At 39.2% G+C, this 24,038-nt stretch overlaps 4 protein-coding genes across 6 annotated transcripts in view; 2 read left to right on the top strand and 2 right to left on the bottom strand.

Moving 5' to 3' along the window:
- Positions 1 to 12,099, bottom strand: part of si:dkey-157l19.2 (uncharacterized protein KIAA1522 homolog) — a 29,908-nt gene extending 17,809 nt beyond the window's left edge. Inside the window, exons 1-2 of one of the 2 annotated variants that reach the window (XM_041972601.1) lie at positions 11,816 to 12,099; positions 3,288 to 3,603 (exon numbers count right to left, since the gene is read on the bottom strand). In XM_041972601.1, the coding sequence (XP_041828535.1) occupies positions 3,288 to 3,579 (292 nt within the window). In that variant the 5' untranslated portion in view covers positions 3,580 to 3,603; positions 11,816 to 12,099. The remainder of the gene's footprint in view (positions 1 to 3,287; positions 3,604 to 11,815) is intronic. The other variant, XM_041972599.1, reaches the window with a different exon arrangement.
- A 3-nt stretch (positions 12,100 to 12,102) lies between these two features.
- On the top strand, positions 12,103 to 14,919 carry LOC121631592 (syncoilin-like). Of its 2 annotated transcripts, none has more exons than XM_041972605.1 (6): positions 12,103 to 12,177; positions 12,505 to 13,052; positions 13,261 to 13,757; positions 14,107 to 14,517; positions 14,594 to 14,718; positions 14,797 to 14,919. In XM_041972605.1, the coding sequence occupies exons 3-6, from the start codon at positions 13,281 to 13,283 to the stop codon at positions 14,888 to 14,890; spliced, it is 1,107 nt and encodes a 368-aa protein (XP_041828539.1). In that variant the 5' UTR covers positions 12,103 to 12,177; positions 12,505 to 13,052; positions 13,261 to 13,280; the 3' UTR covers positions 14,891 to 14,919. The 2 variants fall into 2 exon arrangements, with proteins under 2 accessions (XP_041828539.1, XP_041828538.1); XM_041972604.1 differs by having other exon boundaries at positions 13,275 to 13,757.
- Positions 14,920 to 15,006: 87 nt separating this feature from the next.
- LOC121631591 (histone-binding protein RBBP4) lies at positions 15,007 to 19,299 on the bottom strand. The gene is made up of 11 exons (XM_041972603.1): positions 19,156 to 19,299; positions 18,540 to 18,687; positions 18,307 to 18,452; positions 18,009 to 18,182; positions 17,772 to 17,887; positions 17,410 to 17,570; positions 17,192 to 17,318; positions 17,025 to 17,102; positions 15,924 to 16,058; positions 15,717 to 15,827; positions 15,007 to 15,558 (listed from the first exon to the last, which is right to left on the bottom strand). The coding sequence occupies exons 1-11, from the start codon at positions 19,169 to 19,171 to the stop codon at positions 15,496 to 15,498; spliced, it is 1,275 nt and encodes a 424-aa protein (XP_041828537.1). The 5' UTR covers positions 19,172 to 19,299; the 3' UTR covers positions 15,007 to 15,495.
- Positions 19,300 to 19,766: 467 nt separating this feature from the next.
- zbtb8os (zinc finger and BTB domain containing 8 opposite strand) lies at positions 19,767 to 23,231 on the top strand. Its single transcript, XM_041972606.1, has 7 exons — positions 19,767 to 19,961; positions 20,207 to 20,231; positions 20,317 to 20,438; positions 20,929 to 21,011; positions 22,073 to 22,125; positions 22,524 to 22,560; positions 22,662 to 23,231. Exons 1-7 carry the CDS (start codon positions 19,880 to 19,882, stop codon positions 22,746 to 22,748), a joined length of 489 nt encoding a protein of 162 aa, XP_041828540.1. The 5' UTR covers positions 19,767 to 19,879; the 3' UTR covers positions 22,749 to 23,231.
- Positions 23,232 to 24,038: the final 807 nt, after the last annotated feature.

Below are 24,038 nucleotides of genomic sequence, written 5' to 3' on the forward strand. Positions count from 1 at the left end.
ATAAGACGAAAAAGAATCCAAACCGTCTTTTGTTTTTGCAGAATATCTTTTGTCTTAAAAAACAGAACACTGAAAAAAACAAAAACAAATAGATTTTTAGATAAAAGAGGAATAAAGATCAGACACTGACTAAGAGAAAAACAAAGATTAAACTTAAACTTTTTTGACCTGTGATGTGTTTCTTGTTTTTGTTTGGTTTTGCTTAGCTGGGTTGTTTTGGGAGTGATATTGGAATGCAACAACAATTAATTATTTTTATCTGCAGGGTCACTTGACACTAATGAGGTGCCCCAAGGCTCAGTACTGGTAGCCCATATCTTTGCAATATATGTCACCTAGTTGGGATTGCTTTTTTGCTTGTATGGCTTAAAACCAATAAAACTATCTGCTGAATGAAATAATGTAATTAATCCACTTTTTCCCCCCAATCTACTTAGTAATTTTTAGGTCTATGACATATATGAAAAATGTGGGAAATGCTCATTAAACATTGTTAGATAATATTAAATTCATGTGTTTTTTTTTTGTTTTTAGAAAAATGACCCTGATTATGTGAATTATCTATTACCCCAAGTCCCAAATAAATAAAACTCAGAATTTGTTGAAGTTCTGCCTTTTTGTTTGGAAAGTGTTGATAAAGAATAGCTGTATATTATCAATCAGTTCATGCTTTTATTAATTAATAAACATACTTATTTGAGTTTTGCTGTTACTTGTTTGTTTTTATGGTAATTTCCATTTTTCTTGTAAATTTTAGAATTTATCATCTCCTGTTTTTAAACATGATGATATTGTTTTGGATATGTGGTATTCATAGCGACCTACAGTACACATCACATGACAAACTGGAAGTATTTGGGAAGCAGCTACAGTTTGCTGTAATGAGCAAATTACAAAGTGTTTACTTTACATTTCATCCCAACGCAGTACTTGGCTTCAGTCGTTGGACTTTAAATCTTTGTTTAAGTCTGGGTGCCCCTGTCTCAGCACTGTGTGAAACAGAATGAGCAGAGGGGTTAGGAAAAACAGAGCCCTTTATTCCTTCCTTTCTGTTCCTTACTGTAATGGTGCTGGCATGGCTTTTAATTAACTGGCACCATGCCCTCCATACTAAGCTAGTGGGCAGGAGGCCCCTCTGGTATCAATACAAATCATCATCAGGGGCTCAGCTAGAGGTATTCAATATTCTGGGCAAGTGTTACATCTTTCCTCTTGTATGAACCCTCTGGTGCTGTCTGGAGTTGTTCAGCTTCTTCTGTAATCTGAGGAAGTGTCTCATGAGGAGTCTGCTGAGGTTGCTGCTAGCACCAACATATCTCGATCATTGCTGATGGCTTAAAAGCAGCCTACCTATCACATAAATCATTTCTAAAAGTCAACACTTCAAGCTTTGGAGTGATATAAAATATCTCTGTAACCTTAAACCTCACCACTTCATAGGAATTAATATGTAATTTAAAAAATACTTACAATGGCTGCTATCTGTAAATGTTGCTTTCTACTTTTGAATTAACCCAGAAAAAAGTAACATTTCTTTTATTCGGGTTGAGCACATTGGTTTGAAAGACACGAAAGACTCCTGACCTCAGCCCAGTGTGGGAGTTAGCCTCAAAGCCAACCTTGGCAGAAGAGAAAGACTTATATCTCTGTTCAGTTTGCTTTTTCAAACAAAACTCTATTGTGACCAACCCTGAGTAATACAACAAAGTGTACAAAATTGTGTAACAGTGCCCACAAACACATCATGTAGTCAAAACTTTGTGTTTCTCAATGCATTCATCATCATCTGTAAAAACCCACATATGAAACTGAAAACGTGTCTCCACATATTCATCTTCAACCGTGAACATAGTTTAACGAATAGATACTGAATAACTTTGATCCAATGGAAATCCCCAACACCCTTCTCACTTGAGATCTAGCATTCCACTTTGAGACGACACAGCAAAATAAACAAACAGACTTCTCTGTCTATAAAGCAGTCAGCCACAGCCATAAGTAAAGACAAACAAGCACACATAAAAGAGCCTGAGCAACTAAACACTGTTTTTGCATACGCTGACTCCATAAAACAAAGTTTTGCTTGTTTGTGGAATGTTTTTTTTTGTGTGTGTGTGTGTGTGTTGCTGCATCTAGGTGTCATTAACCTGGGAATAAAACTTAAGTAAGTACTGACAGTTCACATGCTCTAAGCAGGAAAAAAAAGCTAACAAAGAGAAAAAGGACTGAAAGAGTGCAGCCTGTTGATATACAAGCGCAACTCTACATGCTCCAACATGATCTGCAGCTCTGGGAAAAGTCTCAGTGTAGCTGCAATTTTTTTTTATATATTGTGGGAATGCTTCTTTTTAAAGGCTCACTGTGTGTGTGTTTGTACACGGTTAACAGACACCATGCTTTTCCTGACTGTCCTGTATAGAAGGTGACATCAATGCAGAACTTTCTAATCTAAAGACCTGAACCGGATGGACAGAGATTTTTGCAAAGCAAACAAAGTGAGTTGCAGGTCAGAAGGCGAGAAGGAAGTCGGTGTTCAAACATCTATCCAGTGAACAAACACGCATGCCTGGGAGTCTGTGAGAAGGTTCCTGACACTTAATTCTTACTCAGCTTGTCACCCAAGTTTTATTCAATACGTTCGGTTCAGGACTTCTCAGTTTACAAGCTTACAAAAGTAAACCGCTGGTAGATTATAGACTATGCTAGTAAGTAGGTCTTTGTTTGGTTCAAAGTGTACTTTGATTCGGTAGCCCATGTAGAAGATGACACAGGACAATGGCAGTTCATGTAAGAATAGTCCATCCATACTGAAGTCTAAGCTGACTACATAAGACATATAGAGTCAGAGAAACAAAATAAAAGGTCGGCTTGGACTTTCAAGTGTGAAAACTAAAGACATGTTTTGGTCCTCTAAAACTGCTGCACCAACAAAGCGATTGCAAATTACTTCACTTAATCACAGGTTTCCTATGTGTTCATGTTTAGACCTCTTAAAAACGTGATCAAGTAGCTTTAAAGCATTAAAGAACATATGTATTTGTATATATGTCTGAGAAAACTGAATAAACTGTACATTTTTATATGCCACTACAGTATAAACAATGTGATAAAGCAGTGCAAAACAGACCATTAGGAGCTCCTAGAATGATGTCTTGAAGCAGATAAAAAGACACACATAAGAAAAGCTGAAACAAACTGATGATTTGCTTTTTAAGTGGTTTAAACAATTAATCAAATACAACCTTTGGTGGTACTGAGTGAGGACATAAAATGCTTTGGGTTCTTACCATGACTGTTTCCTTGTGGATGAGCCTGCTTTCCTGACTTTTGTCCACCTTTGTGTCCCTGATGCCCAGCAGGATGTCCATCCAAAGCCAGGTCCAGTGCAGGACCCAGACCCAGGCCCTGCCCGTTAGTGGTGAGATTCTTTCTCTTCTTTCCCTTCAACCAGCTAAACGCCCTTCTAAGAGAGCGATTCCGTTTCTTCCGGCCTCTCTTGTTGTGTCTTTCCTGGGCAAAAACTTCAACCACATCTTGGGGAAGCAGGTCCCCAAACCCCAACGAGTCCCGGTTTGACATGCCACCTCACGCTGGAGCTACACCCTGAAAAAGCAGAAAAGACCAAGAAGAAATACTTTAAAATACAAGGATCACATGTGTTACCACTTAAATACAGGAAAATGTTAGATTTTTCTATTGATTTTTAACCTCTTGTACTGCCAGCATTAAAACAATCCTACAGAGATCTGAGGTTTCCTTCTGTCCATCACAGCAACTTCTGACAAAGAAGTAGACATAATTTTGGCTTTATCACTTGTTAAAATTAGTGTCATAGTGTGAAAACACTAAATGAAAACAAACCTTGCTTTTGTGTGCGTGGAAATCATAACATCCCACATCTAAAAGCTGCCAAGTTCAGCGCTCCTCCAACATTGACTGCATCTGATTACTGTCTGCTTCAAGGTTTGACTTCTTAAAAATAAAAGGTCGCTTTTTTTATTCCTTTACACTGATGTAGGAGTTGGTGCTTTTAAGATAGAACTTGTGTCTTGTTCTTTAAATTACTCTATGTGTAACAGTGTGCGTTTGTGAGTCTCCGTGGGCGCTGCTCAGTCAGCCAGCACAGACCCCACACTCCTTCCTCTAAACCTAACTTCACGGTTTTTCAAAGAAAGAACTGGCATGGCTCCCTTCATTCCATACCACAGAGTCATAATTCACAAAGCCACACCCATAGGCTCAGGCAATTTTACAGACAGGCACAACGGCACACAAGAGGAAGCCAAAGAAGTGAAAAACAAACATCCACTAGTGTGCATTGAGGCTTTATTAACCAACTATATTCATTCATACATCTGTGTAGTTCTGTTTCTTGTTTCACTCTCTTTCTGTGTTCTTCACCCATAGTTGAATGAGCTCATCGCCTTCTGCTTGGTTCCTTCCACCCACCCTTCACCTTGCTAAACTTCCCTGCTTTGAGGCAGATTTCCCAGCTTTGCTCCTGGGGATGTGTAGCTTAAACTGGGCTCCTTCCAGCAGCGCACTTTATTAGATACTTATCTCCAAATCACAGGCTAAATGTAGGAACAAGCTCTTAAGATGACAGAAATCAGGGCTTGTAAGACTGCAGGAGGGTGGGAGTTGAGTCAGAATGAGAGAATTATGAATCCTTTGTGGGAAAAAAAAAGTTTGGCTGCTTTTAAGTCATGCATGAAAACAATGTAACCTGATTTAAGTAATGTGTGAGAAATATAACCAAACATCTTTTAGTCTGTAGGGAATACTTTGCTGCCGCATGACAAGACATGAAACTAAACCACAGAAACCCAAGTCATGTTTTCCAAAGATTACAAAAATGACTTTTCCCAAACAGCCCTCTCATTATCACAGTTCTGTGTAACAAAGTACGGCTACTCTGAAGCGGACATAAAATATGGGACATTATTAAGCAGATGTGCAGCCAGATGTCTGATATTCTGTACGCTCGCTTGAAAACCATCTTTTTGAATTTCAGTCAAATTTTTGCAATGCCAAAACCTCGCTGGTTGAGTAAAAGTAGAGTGAAAAAACAAAGGGTTCCTATACCAAGGCCTTGCCAACTCCCTCTAATGTAGATGATTAAGTTTATGTTTTGTAGAAATGTTGATATCATCAGTCTGGATGCTGATGGGACTGTTATTCATTTTGCAAGTATTAATCCTGGTTTGATATGTCCAAATAATAAGATTAATTCTGTTTTTTGATTTAAACAATGTAAACAAAGATTAACTTGCCATCTGAAGACATTACTACTTCTTCTGCTATCACTTAGCAGCTTTTGTGTAGTTACAATAGCAAAAGCTGTTGTTGTTTTCTTGGTGAGTTTTGCAGATCAATAAGTTTGAGTTATGATAGCCATAGAATGAAATGATAAAAGAAGCAACGCTAACTGTCTCAGATGTAACATGGTTTCACAGGGTTGAAGTGAAAGTGACCACCTTGCAGCATCAGAAACAGCAGCATAAAGAGAAATAACATTCTGTTTTTCCAGCATCACACCAGTCGGAGGAAATTAAAACAGCATCTGTATAGTGAGAGAATGACTATATCAAATGGATTTGATTGGATGCTGACTTCTGTTTTAAACATCAATGGGTGAAAGAGCAGCCGTCTGCCAACCTGAAAGTCGGTAGTTCGATTTCAGGCTTCCCCTGACTACATGACTTTCAAGACGCTGAATCAAACATTGCCTCCCGATGTGCCTATCAGAGTATGGATGTGTATGATAGAGCAAAAGCACTTAGTTTGTAACAGTAGAAGTGCTGTATGCTGTATGTGTAGTGTTACAGAGTGGCTAAGATAACTAGAAAAGCACTATATAAATACAGTCCATTTACAAGAAAAAATTTAAGTCTTTCTGTTCATCAAATCTAAGACAACATTGCATGTTCATGCAAATACATTTGGCATAAGACTTTTCTTCCATCCATGGCTACTAATAATGTTCAGTTCAATTCAAAATAACTTAAATTTAAAATACTGTATATATGTGCAGTGACACCTGTGTACTGATTTGTTTTTTGCTGTTTTGGTAATATTGCATGTATGGCTTATAGCTTTAACATTAGTTTTATTGTCTTGTTTTAAGATTATTTGGACAAAAAATAAAAAAATAACTAGAATAAATCATTTTTAAAAACTAAAAAAGGACATGCATGTTTGATGCCTGTATAATTATAAATATAGCTCCAAACCAATGTCCATGCAATATTTTTGATCTGTTGTAAGAAATCCAGTTTCAAAGTGAAAAGTTTCATCCCACAAGTGTGACTTTAGGTTACATCCCAACACTTAATATCCTTTAGTCTAAAACAATACTGTCAGAATCACATGAATAAGAAAACTTATTTGCTTGGAGCTCAATAAAGAAAAAAAACCTGATGTCAGCAGCATCCACTTAAATCTGTGAAGCTTATGAAGAACTTGAAGTATTTCTTAGTTATTTTAATATAGACCAGGGGTGCCCAAGTTTGGTCCTTGAGATCTACCATCCTGCAACTTTTAGATGCAACCCTTCTCCAACACACTTGAATCAGATGTCATCTGCATGTCATTCAACCCTGCAGAGGCCTGGAAATGAGCCAGTCATTTGATTCAGGTGTGTTGGAGAAGGGTTGCATCTAAAAGTTGCAGGATGGTAGATCTCGAGGACCAGACTTGGGCACCCCTGATATAGACAAGCTTACCATCTGAAATGTCTCTGAGTGTGAAGCTCTAGTGAAAGGCCAATAACAGGAAAGAGTATACCTCTTCTCTTCTGCCCTTAGCTCCATGTTTTCTCCTACTCCAAATTACAGTCATTTTGTCATGACTAAGATCCTTGCATCAGTACTGACTAAGTTTGCCAATAATCAGACGGTTCTCTCGAGAGGAAGAGGGCTGGTTTATTCACTCACAGCCCACAGGCTCCTGATAATCCAACAACTCCTCATATTACTTTCATCACAGAAGGACCAGAGCAGAGCTATAAGCTCTGGGTTGCGGCAAAGACCACCCAGAGGACCACTGTCTGTGTAGTCTGGATGTCATGGAGGTGACTCATTCTACGGATGCTGTGGTTACACAAAAACAACCTGTAATTTTCAGCTTTCTAAAAGCATGATGCAAAAAGTGGACAGCCTTTTAAAGTTCTCTAAAAATATCAGTTTGGTGAGGTGTTTTTGTTTTTAGTTTGTTTGAACAGCAACTAAATTGTTGATTAGATTTAAAAAGTCACTATGGTGCAAATAAGCAAAGCTATTTCCAAAACTAGAGCAGTGATAACATAATTACAGAGCTGCTTCATCGTCCCATCAGTTTTTTATAACTCTCAGCAACAACTACCAGTTCATCAAAGTTAATACACAAACTAAGGGGAAAAAAGGACAATGTAGCATCTGATCTTTTACCCAAACATTTGAAACATATTATCATACACATCACGATAAACATCTCTGCTCCCTCACTCTGTCACCACCTCACACACACCAAAGCTGCTTTGGGTTTGAAGCCACACCCCGGTCCTGCTGAGGCATGTGTTCCAACATGCTGTTTACTTATCCTTTTACAAAAGACGTCAGACTTCACGTTGGACATGAGATACCACTCTAACCCCAAAAACCTCAGAGCACTGTGTCAATACCTGCGGCACTGACACTGACAGCACTGTGCACACATCACCACAAAGTAAACAGCGACAGATAATAGTTTATACACTGACAATGAGATAGACCTGGAGACTCAGCATATTTGGAAACAACATGAATTGATCGTGCATTTCTGACAGCTATATGCTTTACAGCTTGAGGCCACAAATTCCAGAGCAAACCTGGGTCTCCTCTCTTCTTTTGCGGGCAAGTCAAAGTTAAAGTGATGCAAAGCCCCCCTGACACCTGCCTGGCCTAAAGCAAAGCACTGCTACATAGGTTACTGTGCAAATGCAGGATTACACACCAGGGATCTCCACCTAAGTAAAGAGGGAAAGCCGGTTATTATTTTTAAAAACTACTTAACACGCCCTCAACAGATTAGTATCAAAGCTGAATTATAAATACAGTAATTCTATTGATTTGTTTTTAAAAATACCTTTAAAGGTGGGATTTACACCAATTCTGAGAACTTCACACAACAGAGTCTGTACTGAACCTACTGTAAGCTTAAATGTTTCATGAAATAAAAAAGTGTAATCAATGTCTGATCCAATAAAGATCTGAACAACTTCAAAGCCTCCAGCAGGTGAAGACAGCAGCCCCTCAGACCTCACAGAGCTCTCACAGGGCTCACAGTAACCTTATCAACTCCGGCTAACACAAGCAAAAAGAAACTCAGGTAGAGAGTGGCCTCGGGGTTAAAGGAGGGGGCTCCAGGAAATGTAACTCTTGACTGCACTGAGTCATACAGGGAAGCTGCCAGAGCAGACTGCTACTGCCTCATGGGAATAAGGGAAGAGGGAGTGGCAGAGATGCAGACAGCCACCTTCATTTAAATTATGACTGGCCCAGTTTATCCAATAGGCTATTTACATCTACATCTGGTATTGAGCTAGGTTAACATCAGGCTACGTAAGGTTAGATGAAAGGAATGACAGATCAGAGGGTTAATACTGTTTTTTTGAGGAGTCGGAATCAATTCTGGATCCATTCCTGTATTATCGCAAGGTACAAAGAAAGGAAGGGAGGAGAATAGGCTTTACAGTAACAGCTACGTGTGGAAAATAACAGTTTTTACATTTTGCAATTACTCTTTAACTAAAGTGTTGAGCAAAAAACTGTGTTGTTACTGCACAGCACCTGCAGGTATCAGTCAGGGCGTTGGCTGTCCTCTCTGGGCTTTAACAAACAAAGGAGAGCACTGCTACTCAAGAGCAAACTTTAGTAACCTTGTCTGAACTACAGCTCTGCAACACACACTCAACTGTGAACACTCAATGAGCGTGGCATGTGCTGTGATGGATGATGGGGCTACTATGAAAGAAAAATTCTCTATTCCGATGACTTAAGGAAAGTTTGGGGAGATTCATTTTGTGACTATAGAAATTTCAAGGAGAGCTCTATAGACTTCGCAACTTCGGCCTCTTTTTCAGTGCAGACTAGACAGAGAAGATTAGAATAAAATAACATTTTAAAAGACAGTCTGGTTTCCTATTTAACATATCAGCATAAACATGCAGCAGCAAAGGAATTGGACTGAAAGACCATCCCTTACAGGAATTATGTGGTCATTTTGTTTGCAGCAGAAAGGATGCAGTTTGAGAAAAAACACTGTGTAGGTAATGAATGTGATAAAAATAAACACAATAAATGCTGCAGGCCAATATGCCATAAATAAACCAAAATTCTACAAGGTTCTCTGAAGTTAGTGAAGCTCATTGTGTCTGTATGTGTGTGTGTGTGTGTGTGTGTGTGTGTGTGTGTGTGTGTGTGTGCGTGTGTGTGTGTGTGTGTGTGTGTGTGTGTGTGCTGGAGAATGTAGATTTGGGATGGGGTGAAGCAAGCTAGCGCACTGTGAAGCTGCTGTAGCCATGCAGCAGCTTGTCGGGTAAGCACAGCAGCTGCATTCCTTAGAGATTGATAATTACCATCTTCTTTCCAAATATGCCTTCACTCGCCCCCCCAAACACACATACACAAATACACACGCTCTCCACCCCCCTCATTCTTACCTCTTTTCTCCCCATCTCTCTCATACTCTCCTTACAACACGCCCCTCATACAGTGGAACAGGAGACTCAGTCAAGGCGGAAAATGGATAATGGCTGGCACATGGAAGTCAATTAGCGATAACTTTATAATATGTGACTGCTATGATGTGTGTGATATTAGTGTTCATTGTACGTGCATGTGTGTAAAATTTAACTCTGCGGAAGCGGGAAAGACACATTGGAAATACAGCAATGGGAAACTTAAAATAAAATTGAAAGGAAAAACTGATTGTCGTCTATTGTCTTTATCGTCTAAAGCTTGTTTTTTTTTTTTTTTTTTTAAACAGTAGATTTAAATTAGAAAAGGGAACCTGTCTAAATTTTCCCTGGAAGCTTTCAGAGATGACAGCAATCAGGGACAACGGCTGGAAAGTGCCTTGTTTGCTTCGCTTCAGGGGTTGCCGGGGGCTCCAAGTTTGGACTGCAGCTTCTGTAGACAACAAGACCCCAGAACTGGCAGGTCAAACTGATAAAAAGAAACTGCTGTGCAGTGTAGTGGCCAGTTCACAAAGAAGTCAAACACAGCTGGACACTGGGGTTTAAAAATACATCCTGGCATCTCTGGGTCTCTGTTCAGCTCAGGCCAAAACTATATACTTTGAATTGGAAGCTCACCCAGTCTGAGAGTCGCCGGAGTGCCCGACAGCAGACAAAAATGCAATGTGGGAATAAAAGACTCCTAGAGTAAGAGGAGAGACAATGTGAATTCCCATAAAGACAACTAAATATATTGTCTAGGGGTGTAAACAAAGTGGAAAATCAGACTTGTTTGCATATGTACACCAACTTCTTTATCCTTACAGCCAATCATGCCATTTGTCAAAGTGTTGATAAGGACCTATTGATGAGTTAATCATCAGGTAATCCCTCTGATTAATAGCATACAGTCTCCCACTCATGTGTCAGGCATTTCCTCACTGCAGGTCACCATGACACTCAGACATCATTCAGTCAGTCAGTCATGTGTCTATTACAACATTGATGTTCCTCTTGTTGCCTCTTCACAACCAGCAGATTTGACCTTTCCTCTACTGAGCCAGCTCATGGTGAAGACAGTAAACAATTGAAATGTTGGACCTACCAGACTGCAGTTTCACAAGACAAGATAGCGCTTTGATGCTTCCCAGTAAAAATTCCCAACATGTGCATTCACTCTATTATCATCCCATCTCAAACTGAATGCTACTTGGATCTTCATCTCAATCTAGGCTCCCTACCAGACTCTGCCATAGTAGTGCTTACAAAACACACCTTTAATCTCCATGGGTACAAGCCTTGGCACAGCAGTCTGATGAAGAAGGAGCACCAGTATGTGACACACCCTTTCTAAACAAATGGCCCTGTCTCAGCCTCACCTACCGGAGAGGGCCAGAGGTAAAATTGAAGCCATGGAAGTGAAAATAAAAACTCCCACTAACTGGAAGTGCTGCAGAGTTTTCAGAAAAGTTTTCATTTGGAGCTTGGTCCCTGTCCAAAGTTCAAGAGATGCAGCACATATTAGAGGTCCTAAGGTGATCTTTCTCTCTTTTTTTTTTAATCTTTGTCACGTTAATGAACAAGCAGTGCACATAGACTGGCATAGATTAAACCAAGTGTCAATTCTTTCCAGTTAGATCAATGAGGGGAAACTGTAGCCGTCATTGTCATAAGAGCCATAGCTGAAAGGAGCACTACAGGTATTATATTACCTCTGCTTAGGATCCCTCAAGGCCATGCTAAGGAAAATTCTTAAACTACGATTTTCTTCTGCATGCTTGCATGCAGCAGCTCAACCTCCTGCCACCCATTCGCACCACATTTTATCTAATTACTAAGCAGATCTCTGATTTTTACATGTGAAGGCTGCTGTCTTGACTTCAAGGCTAAACTTATGTTTGTATTAAAGCCGAATAAACCATACATGTAGGTTACTAAAAGTCGGTCAATTTGTTTCACAATGTAGCCTAACTCTTGCGCAAGAATACTTGTGTAATTTTCTATACTAAAAACAAAAGAAGCTTGACCGACCAGAATCGTGTTTTCTTTCTTTTTTTCTTTTTTATTTTTTTTAATCAAAATGCATTTAAACTAGAAACAGAAGCAAGGCGTTATTCATACCTTTAGAAACTTTATCCAAATGAACTGATTCACCCACTCTCCATCTGAATCGTCTCCCTGCTGCGTCCTTCCTCTCCAACTCCAAACTTTTCAGCGTCCGAAGGAAAACTTCAGGTGAACCATTTCCGTGAAAACTTCGGCGCACTTCGGGGAACTATCAGAAAACTTCGGGATTTGTTTGTCTCCACCGGTTCAGCCTGGCCACTGTTGTTGGCTGTTAATAAAAAGTGTTTCATCTGTTGTCAGATGCTGTTTTGTTTGCAGACGCTCCACTGAAGCCAACCAGAGACGGAATGAAGGGGAAAGTGCCTTGGACCTGTAGCTCCTACCTGGAGGAGGAGGAAGGCAGGGTGCGCGCTCAGGTAGGAGCGAGAAGTCGCGGTAGGTGTTGTGAGGACATCTAGTGGTGGAAGGAGGGAACAACAATGGGCCTGAAGCAAGTCAGATTCAAAGATTAAAATCAAATTACGACTTTCTGAGTAAATATAGTCTAATGATAACCAGCTAATGACAATTAAATTATATATAATGGTTGGTATATTTATTTGCTTTATTATCATATCATGCAGCTACTCCCATTGAACCAAAAGGTGAAATGATGCACCATTGCAGTGCATTATATTAATGTACGGATGCCTTAAATTATAACTTAATCTCACGGGCTAACAGTGCTCCTCTCCCATATTTAGGTTCTCCCATAAAGTTCCTCATTGTGTGTGGCTGCTTTTATTTGTCCGGAAGAGGTTTGATGGACATCATGCAAAACTCTCCAAACAAATGTTGGACTATAACTCTACACATAGATATGATCAAAACGGGCGAATAGACATGCTAACACTGCAAACCTGAACAGATGAGAGAGGTGAGATTTTTTTGCTAGAAAGCAGGGGAAATGTGTTGGTTTCTACCATGATGTCATTCTCTTCATAGATACACATAAAACCAAGCTATGAAACCATAAATATAGCCCCTCTTTGGCACCCAAGCTGGTCCAGACATGTGCCTACCAATGCATCCAGATCATGTAGGCCAATCTGCTACCAGCACTGGCACAGTTTGTGATCCCATGTGAGGTTGTGATGGAGTCTTAGATAGGGTTTCAGTGCCTCCAGTGTTATTTATAGACACAAAATGTGCCTGTTTTCCTGAAGACAGACATACAGCAGAGGACTAAAAGCTGAAAACAAGCTGTATTCATTACTGTCAGAACGTTTGCCGATCTACCATCTCCAGAGAAGTAAGTAAAAATATGTTAATACGAGCTGTTAATCATTGGTAGAGTATACAGTTCTTGATAATTAACTTTGTGAGCTTAGCAATGATCTTAAGTATAAATGTTAATCATGCAAATAACCTACAAAGAGATGATCAGCTGATCAAAACTACAATCTCATCAGTTAATGTTAATTAATAGTTGATTAATGAGTCAACTTGTTTATTCTGAGCTTGTTTTTTTTAGCTTGTCATGGAAAATCAAAATCAAGTATCAGCAGAGGATGGGAAAGATACATGTACAGAAGACTTACACATGGGTGATCATTTAGAAAACAGCTACTGTGACAGTGAAACAGAGACTGCGTTTCCAATACATGAAGACACTCAGCAGTGTATGCTCCAGGTGGATCAGGCAGACATGGAAACTCTGGGGCAGTTTTTTGAGCACTGCATCCAACAAGTGTCTCATCTGGAGAAGCAGCGAGACAAGCTAATACAAGAGCTCATTGGCCTGCAGGAACCCATGCTGCAGGCTGTGGAGCACCTCAGAAGGAAGCTGGAGGAGATGCAGAGGCTGCTCACTCTGGTTCATCTGGATTATACTGCTGTTAAAGAGGAAGTGCAGCAGGTGAAGAGGAAACTGTTTGTTGCAGCTAGAGAGTGCATCCAGAGCCAAATGAAGCTTGCTGCACAGGAGTATGAGGTGGCTCAGTCTGCTGTTACACAGGTATGGACTCTCATTGGAAAAATTACTCCAAGATTAAAACTGTATTCTGCAACCAACAATTATTGGTTTTCATTTGCATAAAACGAAGGGCAATGCATGTGGCAAACATCAAAGAAACTGTTAAATGCAAGTGAAGAGTGTCAAGATCTTTACCTGCCATGAAATTTACAAAAACCTAAAAGTATGTAAATGGGACTAGCAGTCTGAGTTTTTGAAAGAATACTTTTAATTATATTTGTTGGTAACCTCACCTGAAACAGCAACATTTTAAGCATACTAGAGCAAAGATGACATTAACTTTACTTTATAATGGCATCAGTGCTTTTTTTTTTTTTACATCTGTTTATAGGAGGAGCTCCAGGCCCACATCCAAGGTCTGACGCAGGACTTGACCCAGCTGAAGATTGCCCACCAGAACCAGCTCAACTCCCTCAGGGATCAGTCCTCTAAGCCATGCAGGCCCCGGGCTATGAGCGATGTCAGTCAATGCCGGCAGGCTTCCATCAGGCTGCAGCGGAGGCTTAGTGGTAGTGTGAAGACACTGGAGAGCTGGTATGAGCCTCGCGTCTTAGCCCTGCTGAAGAGAAGGCAGTTTGGGGAGGAAGCCTTGAGAAACTGCAAGGAGCAAGCAGTGGACCTGAGAGCCAGGCTGGGGCCTCTGATAGAGGACATACAGAGACTGGAGCTTCAGAGATCCTGCCTAGAGAAGAGGATTAATCTGATGAAGACAGAGAGGGATGAGAGCATAACACATTACAAGGTACAATTGTACGAATGAGACAAAAACTATATAGAATGTGTTGCAGCACTAATCTGAAATTCTCCCACTTTGACAGGAGACAGTGGAAAAACTAAAAGAAACTCTGAGAGAACTACAAATAGAATTTGAAGTTCAAACAAAATCGAAGATGGATTTAGAGGATGTTAACGATGGTCTTGTAACAGAGCTCACATTTCTGAGGTAAATTCATAACAATCCTTTTAGTTTTAATTTACAACCAGCTGTGAGAGCCTCAATAACTTAGTTTTTGTCTTACAGAGATACGGATGAATCCGGTAACACTACTACAGAGGAAGACCAACAACTTTCAGAAGTCAGACCAAACCCCAGCACTTTGAGCATATCTAGTTAAAAACTGTCATTTATAGCAGGATGTTTACTTTTACTACTAGATTGTATTGTACAGCATAGTACTCTAGCATGCAACTTCACATGTAAACTGCATTGCCAAAAAACAAAGTGTACAGCTTTACTGTAAATATTTTTATTATGAATATACTTAAGTACACAAAAAATCAGATGCAGCACAGAGAAACAAGGGAAAAAACACACATTCTGGAAATTTATTCTACAAATATCAAGCAAATAAAAAGGGAAACCTACAGTATATACAGTTGACTTATAAATTGATCATCATAAAAGGTTTTCTGCACAAATGAAAGTAATAAAATCCATAAAAATGCAAGCCTGAATGACGACACAGGTCTGTGATAGTTTCATTACGAGCCAGAGTTGTTTGAAAAACTAAAGAAAAGAAAAAAAAAAGGGACCAAACAGACGTTATTTTAAATACGTGATGATGCGATGAGAGCGCAGTATTTTATTTTTCCATCTTCTACAAAACACTGCTGCCCAATGTACGTATTTGAAAAGATTTTTTACTGCTTCCACAACCAGCACTGGGAAACTGATCCATTTTTAACAAGCAGGTCAAAAGAGGAGACGTGAAGACTGGACTCATGCCTGGACCTCTGAATCTGCAGCACCCTCTGGGTCCTCGTCGTTGTAGATATTTTCAGCCTGTGGAAGACAAGTTTCCACAAAACACATTCACTCTGTTGTTCTGTTATAATAAATTAACATTTCCTTCATGGTGTGATTATTAGTATTACATTTCTTACACAAAGTCAAATTCCTTTAATTTACTGAACAGGACAAGTCCTTCATTAAGTTCTCACCATCTGCCACACTTGCATGATGTTGTCCTCTGATACAGAGCAGATGACCCATGGCTCGTTGGGGTTCCAGGAGAAGTCTGAGATTTTAGCTGTGTGTCCACCGTGGATGAACTGAAAGGGCATAAAATAGAACAAATTATTATCCTGTGTAAAATTTTATTTTAAAATCCCAACCAAGTGTAGGTATCGTTCTTCATCATCACTCACCAGCAGCTCAGGAGGGCCATCCTCAGCATCCTCTGGTGACTGCTCCTCTCCGATCTTACTGAGGTCCCAGACGTTGAGCCGCCTGTCGGTGCCGCTGGAGGCCAGGATGGTTTCGTTATGAGGAGACCACTGAACCTGCAAGGAAGAGATGATGGGGTTAAACGTCTCTGTTACGTGCCTAAAAAGTTGTCTGCCCACTGTTTGTTCTGACATCATTGATTGTTTACAAAGTAAAACAAGCGATGGGTCACAAACTAACAGTTTAATGGGGGTGTTGATTAGCAGATCCAATTTTAGAAGACACCCCTTTCAAAGCGTGCATCATTCCCAAAGAAATCATGTAACCGTACTCCCAATGTAGTCATCCAATCAGTTCAACTCCTGCTGTATGTCACTGAAACAGCTTAGGAGGGGTTATTAAAGAAAATAAAACTATAGCTTAAAATATATCACTCAAAATACAAAGCTAATCAGCTGGTGGCATTTCTGAACATTTAAAACCTTGCGGAATTAACTTAACACAATTGGCAAAAAGTTTCAGTCCTTTAAAAGATTTGTTTGAGTAAATCACTAAAATATACACAATTATAATTATGCCTAATCCCATAACCACTACTAATTAAAATCAGGACATACATGTGTTTTTCAGTGAGAAATGAACCCTATAATATGGTCAAAACTGTAACATGAGCCATAATTTCTTTCAACCCTTTCTTGTCTTGTTACAAACTCTAGCATTTTGAACTACAGCTTGTTATTTTCTGCTCTCTCAACCCACTCAAACCAGAACCTACAGCAGAGTTCTGGCTAATGTCCTCTTATACACAATTTACTGAGGTTGCAAAGCAGAACATGTGCAATCCAGTCTAAGAGTCTCATCCACGAGACAAAAGAGTGACAAAAAAAGGCAACTGAATGACAAAACAAAACAGGGAAGTCTGCAGATGGAATAAGCAGCAACTGAACTTTCCAGCTTAAATTATTTTCCATGTGTATGTCTACGGCAGTACTTTTAACAAGACAAGGCAGGATTCAGAACACAAGTCAACATAAACTGGTAAAAACTTATAAAATCCAACCAACTGTAAGACTGTATCTTACCTGGAAGATCTCGTCCTTGTGAGATTCAAATGAGTGGAGCTTCAGCTTCAGGTTCCTCAGGTCCCAAAGAGCCACAGTCTATACACAAACACCAGTCAGCATCACTTAATTAAAGCAAAATAACAGAATCACATTATAAAAAAAGTTTCTACAGAGAGCAGCCCCACCTTATCGGCAGAGCCCGTGGCCAGGATGAACTCGCTGTAGGGATTGAAGGACAAGCAGTTGACTTCAGCGGTGTGGGCGTCCACTGCATGGCTGGGTTTGGAGGTGTTGTTGGACCGTGTGTCCCAGCTGTTCCAGAAGCAGACAAAAGCACCAACTGTTTAGAGAAGCTGAAAATGAACTATTTGTTTTCCATGAGTCATCTCTCAAGCTCTCTTACATCATGAGTTTCTGGTCATCTGCCACAGATCCAAAGAGTGATTCGTGGAGCAGGTGCCAAGAGACGTCCTCCACCACAGCAGTATGGCCTGTGAAGATTGTCTTAGCATCCACTATTTTACCCTCCTTGGGCACTGTACTGATATCCCACAGGCAAATAGTCTGATGAATGTGGAGATAGAGATGCATTAAAAAATTTAAGACAGGAAAACGTGTTTTGCAGCAGAAAGCTGCAGAAAAACACATACGGAAGATTTGAGACATCATTAAAAAGTATTTAAATTAAAATGTGCAACTGAGTTAAGGAATATTAACATAAACAAAAGCTGAGAACGAGCAGAACAATAATAAAAAGTTTCTTACATGGTCATCAGAAGCACTGAGGAGGCATCCACTGAGGTTTGGGTTCCAGGATAGTCCGTAGCCCTCCTTCTGGTGGCCCCTGAGACGCAGATCTGGGGTGCATTCCCCTGAAGGGTCTTCAACAGAAACAAAATTGTGTTTATAAGAATGTGTAGCGTTTCAGCAGTAACAACACTTGCAGTTTTTTATTTATTCCTTTTAAAAATCTCCAAAATAGGTGTTTGATTACAAACCTACCAGGTTTGGAGGGGTGCTTTGTGTAATCAAAGACCAGCACGTCACTGGTGGGAGTCTTTGTGGCAATGATGCAAGGATTCTGGGGCATGTAACGAGCTCTGTTTACTTCTCCCTCATGGTTGATCTTGATCTCAATCTCTATTTTTCCACTTACAGAGCCAAAGCCTCCAAACTCTAAAAGAAGAACAAGAAAAAAAAAAGATGTCATCAGTAAACATTCAATCTAAAACCACCCTTTGAGAATATGCAATACACATAGACCCTTTTAGCTGGTGAATAGACATTAAATATCCCTCACCTCCTTTCTCACTGTCATAGTGTGAGGCATCAAACTGAGCATCATCATTTGGGAGCTGAACGCTGGCAATAACAAGGTGATTCTGCTCGTCAGAGGTGTGTGTTCCCAAAACCAGCCTGTGCACGCTATAGTCCTTTCCCTCCGGTCTGTATTGAGAGAAGTAACAGTCATACATGTTGTTTTTATGTATCAAAAATAAATACCTGTGAAACTGTAACACATCCCCTTCTCACCTGGTGACATCTGGAAGCCACTGAGCGGTCAGGCTGGGCCACTCCAGGGCGTGAGTCATGACCAAGTCATAGAGGAAAGGGGTGTTCTTCTTCCAGATCTTGTACTCCTCATTGATCACCCTTTCTTCCACAGCATCATCAAATGCAGCTGCAAATGAAACATATTTATACAACACAAAGCTATAATTCAATTATACTTACAAATCACGCAGCAACTAATTAATCTAGACTAAACATGAAATATCTAATCGTTACTTAAACTATGTCAGTTTAGTATTTCTGATCATTTAGAGGCTGTGTATTGCTTTTTGGTTTATTTTCTTACAAATTAGACCATCATGCTCATGTTAGCTTAGTGAAGACAGAATTAATGTTCTCAAATGACATCTGAACTCAAATTAAACATCGCGCTCACCACTAACAAATCTACTGTCAAAATGTGGTCACAGGAGTTGCAGCTAACGTTAGCAGAAGCTAGCAGCTAGCTTGTTGCTCTAACAATGAAATGCGATGCGGTCTGGCGCGCCAACGACCACCGGTACACCTGAATTGGGTTTTCTATCATCCTAAACGAAAAACATTCAGCATTCTACTCGAGAAAAATATGCGCTCTTACCGTCTTTATCAGCCATTGCGCCGTAGTTAAATAGATAACAATAGCAATAAAACGAGTATTTTCGGGGAGAGCACTCAAAAGACAGCACGTAGCCTCACAATGGCGCCAACTCCATAGAACGCGACTGGCAAATCAGCATTCAGCAAAGCCGACAGGAAGTCGTTACAACCACGCATCACTACATCCGGAACCTCCTGCTTTCATGATGGGTGTATGCTGCATTTAATAGCAAATGGAAACTCAGTATTTATGTGTTCGAGATGTAAAAATCTAGAAAAATTTTGCACGAAGGCCTACTTATTCGTCTGTAACTTGGTTAAGATTTCTCATACCAGATTTCAGCTATTTTTGTCACAAAAATGTATAAAAGACAGTGCGAAATTATACACAATACATTTCCTTCGTTATTATTAAGTAGGTCAACTACTAGAAAAATGATTACAACATTTAGACCTTTTCAGTTAAGTTGAGTGAGAACTATACCTACTACCCAGTGTTTGGTAATAACGTCAAAGCAACACAGTAAATATAAAGACAGCAATAGTCTTCTCATACCTAGTGGATCGAATTTTGTTATTTGGTATTCCAAATTCCTACTTCCTACTGATGTACCTTGAATGGAGCGGCAACCTGTTTTACTTCCTTGCCCACCGACATGGTATAAATAGAGTAAATCTTCATTTTAAACTTTGGAATCCAAAGTTTGAATAAACTTACAGCTATAATGGACGACCGTCAGCTAGACCTGACAGAAGCACAGAAAGCTATCAAGTCTAAATACCCGCCGATCAACAAGAAATACGAATGTAAGTCTGAAGTTGTAAAAATACTGCTAGCTAGTGCTATCGATGGTAGTATGATCTTCTTAGTGCTAAATATTTCCTGGCTGTGACTTAACGTTATTGCTACAGCAATGTAATCATTAGATTATTTTTTTTAAATCTAAATCAAGTGCTAAATATACTTTTCATATTAAAAGAGCATAAGAAAGGTCGATTGTTCAGTTCATTAACAGTAACTCATTATGGCACCTCGTGTTTTGTTATTTCAGACCTGGATCATACAGCAGATGTCCAGTAAGTAGTTTATCTTGCTTGAGTTGACTCATAATATTAATGTTCAGTGGTCACCTATTAATCTACACATATTTTTCCTCACAAGAATTCACTCCTGGGGAGACTCTTTGGAGGAAGCCTTTGAGCAGTGTGCTATGGGGATGTTTGGCTATATGACCGACACAGAAACTGTGGAACCGATTGATACTGTAGAAGTAGAATCAGAAGGTGAGAACACAACACAAGCCACAGTCACATCTTTCTACACCTGACTACAGCCATCCGAGAATACACTGAAGAAGTGGATGTGGTCAGTGACAGTGTGTGGGTACATGGCTTTCCAACAGTGAAGCAAGCTGCAATGCACTGTTTACAAGCCTTTCAGTTATACTTGTATAACAGCCAGCATAATGCCACAGTGAGATTCCTGTGGAACTGGACCATGCGGACTAGTTTTTGTTCCCCCAAGTGCATCAGTGATCCTAGGGTCTTCATGACTCTTGTCTGTGCCTCATGTGTTTTCCTCCTCTGACTGCTTTCAGTGGGTGATAACTTGTATTTTATCCACAACGTCCTGCCTTACAGATGTGTTTATTATCAGACAATCAACATTTGTTTGCCTGTTATTAGTTTAACAGTTTGGCGTATACGTGTATACCATCATATGATTTCAAGATCAATTTACTTAACCCCTTGTGTACTTGTTTGTTTTCAATAGGTGAAGACATGGAGTCGCTTCTCTTCCACTTCTTAGATGACTGGTTATTTAAGTTTAGTGCAGATCTCTTTTTTGTTCCCAGGGTGAGTATGCTGGTCACTTGGCTTCTATAACTGTGTATTATTGACAGGCCTTTCTTATTAGTGGATTTTGAGACCTACTTTAACTTTCCCCTGCCTGTTACTCATAAATGCTTTGATTATATAGATTAAAAATACAGATGATGTAACAATGAGGCTGTTCATTCATGGGGCTAATGTGCATCTGGACGATTTGATGCCTGCCCCAACCCCTGCAGCTCACACTATTTAAAAACATGAGGAAGTGCTCATTAACTCCATTTCTCCATTTACTTAAAATGTGCTGTTGCAACACATTTCTACAGGGTTTAGTCCTCAGTAAGTATTTTTAGCTTCTAGTGGCCTTTATTTCACAGTAGCTTGATAGGAAAGGAGATCAGAACGAGTGGGGAATGACAAAGGGCCCCAGGCTGGGATTCGAACCTAAGCCTGAAGTTTCTCCCCTGAAACTCAGGTTAAGCCCTGGATTCTGAGGTTGTAATAGGGGTTTGAAGAAAGGACCTCCAAAATAATGGGTGGAGAACACTTAACTTGGAGGGCTGCTGTCCTGCAGGTTTTACATGTTTCCCTGCTCCAACACATCTGATGAAAATGAAGTGGATCCAACACCTTATCAAGTTCTGCTTAATTTCTTGTTAATTTAAATCAGCCGTGTTGTAACAAGGAAACATTTAAAACCTGCAGAACAGTGGCCCTTGAGGGTTAGAGTTTCCCACCATTGTCTTAAAAGATTCTTGTTCCTGAAAACGGTTCCTGCAGTCAGAATGCAGCTATAATAACCTACTACTAGCTACTTTTTTAATGTATTAATGAAGCCATTTAAACATGTTTTTGACTTCTGATGCAGATTATACAAAGACTGACACACATGATTTATATTGCAATTTACACATATTCTAACTTTAAAACTCAATCAGTTGGTTATTTTTGTCTCATCATTTAACAATATAGTCAGCTCCTTCAAAACAGGCTGCAAATTCCATTTTGAGTCCTGTTTTATGTGCTTGTATGTACAATTTATTACATTATTATTGTACTCAAACTTGTGTTATGTGTTTCTGTAGGAGGTCAAAGTTTTGCACATTGACAGAATGCATTTCAGGATTCGCTCCATTGGGTGAGTTTGGGGGCATTATTATGCTGACACTACCAATTTGCTTTATTTGCTGATACTTCAGCAGTTTAAATGCAGATTATTTGCCCTGTAAAGAGTTTTTTTTAGTTGTGTATTGTTGCAGGTGTTTACAAGTAAAAAGCTTTTTATTTCCCTCTAGCTCTGGGGTATATAGTTTTACACACCTGTAACATCTGTAATATCTGAGGTCATCTTAAAGGGATATAAACTGTTAAAAAATTTATTATTTATGCAATTATTCAGTAATCAGTTAAAGAGATTACTGGGTTTTGAGTTGGTTTCAGTTTTGAAGGAATTCTGTAACCAAAGAGCGAAAACTAAGAGTTAGACTGTGTTTTCTTCTGCCGTCTCATATCAGATTCTTTGTTTTCTTAAAAAAGGTGGGGTGAAGAATTCTCTCTGGCCAAGCATCCACAGGTAAGTCAGAGACAGATATGACTTTCTGCATTAACATGATCATTTTTTAATAAATGTTTTTTAGTTTATTTATCCTGTTGTGTTCTCTTTTGTCATTTAAGGGAACTGAGGTGAAAGCCATCACATATTCTGCAATGCAGATCCATGATAAAGAAAAACCAGAAATATTTGCCATTGTTGATATCTGAGGAAACTTATAAAGAATGAAAGTATCTCAAACTGCTAGTTTAATGTAACTAGAAAATAGCCTATTTAAGGCATGTAAAACACTGATTAATTTTCTGACATAAGTGAACTGTTTACTTATAGGCCTTCTTATATATTTAAATATTAATTTAATTGCTCATATGAATACAAAACACTGATAATATCAAAATTATTGAATATAAATGAGTGAATGATGGGAAGGAAGCACATTTTTTAGAAATATCTTGTGTTTACTTTTAGTCATTTTTGAGAAAAATGTTGAATTTTGAATGATATGAGGGGTTTGACTAAAACTGTCTGCCCAGTTTGATTTTCTATCATTATTACTGCTATTACTTATGGCATATTTGAAATTTGTGTAAGTGCCTTCTAAATCACTGTTAATAAAGCAGCCAGTGTTTTTATTTTTCTTGTGGGTTTGATTTAATGGTTAATGTTGCTTTAAATTAAAATCTGTTTAAATATTTTGTGGAAGTGTTGTCATTCTGGGGGATAAAGGAGTAAAAATAATTTACCCATACTTGTTAGCAATCAATTACATATTAAAGACAGTAATGACCAAAAGTTTATGCATATCCACAGCTCACTTGCTGTGAGTTCTCACACATCAACATATTTGAAACAACCATGCCTTGACCCCTATTCCCAAGCTGTCTGAACCTACACACACATACACAATACTTCTATGAGGGACTGTTGAACCAGCATGCCTAATGTGAAGATAACAAGCATTTCCACCCTTTTTCTGTTCTGTGTAGCATTAAGTTAAAGATGCCTTTAGTTGTGTATGGTGGATATCATCTGATCATCTGAGCAAGACACTGAACCCAAAATTGCTCCTGACGGGTCGAGGTTGAGCACCTTGCATGGCAGCTTCTGCCATCAGTGTTTGAATGGGTGAATGTGATGTATATTGTAAAGTGCTTTGGGTAAAAGTGCTATAAAAATACATAGCATTTACCATTTTACCAAAGCTGTGTCACTCAGATTGTCTCAGTGCCTCTGCTGCTGTTCCTTTTGTCTTAAGACCCATGTTACATGCAAATATGGGTAACGTTATGTCCATTTGAACAAAGAATGTATGTTTTTTGGCTACATCTTAGTGCTTTAACAGATTAATAATGTGCTATAATCAGAAATAATATTCAGGCATGTTGATCCTTTATGTTTCTGGTTATGTGCTTGCCTTACATTTGTTTGCGTTTACAATGTAAAGTCAAATTAATATGACTTATGTGTTCATTTATTAAACAAAGTATAATTTCCACTTA

The sequence above is a fragment of the Melanotaenia boesemani genome, chromosome 20 (genome assembly GCF_017639745.1).
Source record: "Melanotaenia boesemani isolate fMelBoe1 chromosome 20, fMelBoe1.pri, whole genome shotgun sequence".
NCBI lineage: Eukaryota > Metazoa > Chordata > Actinopteri > Atheriniformes > Melanotaeniidae > Melanotaenia > Melanotaenia boesemani.

What these genes read in the sequence shown, in the direction of transcription:
- LOC121631592 (XM_041972605.1), top strand. Translation starts at nt 13,281, where the DNA reads ATGGAAAATCAAAATCAAGTATCAGCAGAGGATGGGAAAGATACATGT. An exon ending in CTCAGTCTGCTGTTACACAG is followed by an intron (nt 13,758 to 14,106) that starts GTATGGACTCTC and finishes ATCTGTTTATAG; the next exon opens with GAGGAGCTCCAGGCCCACAT. An exon ending in ACAGAGCTCACATTTCTGAG is followed by an intron (nt 14,719 to 14,796) that starts GTAAATTCATAA and finishes TTTGTCTTACAG; the next exon opens with AGATACGGATGAATCCGGTA.
- LOC121631591 (XM_041972603.1), bottom strand. An exon ending in GATGACCAGAAACTCATGAT is followed by an intron (nt 17,319 to 17,409) that starts GTAAGAGAGCTT and finishes CTTCTGGAACAG; the next exon opens with CTGGGACACACGGTCCAACA. An exon ending in ACAAGGACGAGATCTTCCAG is followed by an intron (nt 16,059 to 17,024) that starts GTAAGATACAGT and finishes TCTTCCTTGCAG; the next exon opens with GTTCAGTGGTCTCCTCATAA.
- zbtb8os (XM_041972606.1), top strand. Translation starts at nt 19,880, where the DNA reads ATGGACGACCGTCAGCTAGACCTGACAGAAGCACAGAAAGCTATCAAG. An exon ending in GATCAACAAGAAATACGAAT is followed by an intron (nt 19,962 to 20,206) that starts GTAAGTCTGAAG and finishes TTGTTATTTCAG; the next exon opens with ACCTGGATCATACAGCAGAT. An exon ending in CTCTGGCCAAGCATCCACAG is followed by an intron (nt 22,561 to 22,661) that starts GTAAGTCAGAGA and finishes TTGTCATTTAAG; the next exon opens with GGAACTGAGGTGAAAGCCAT.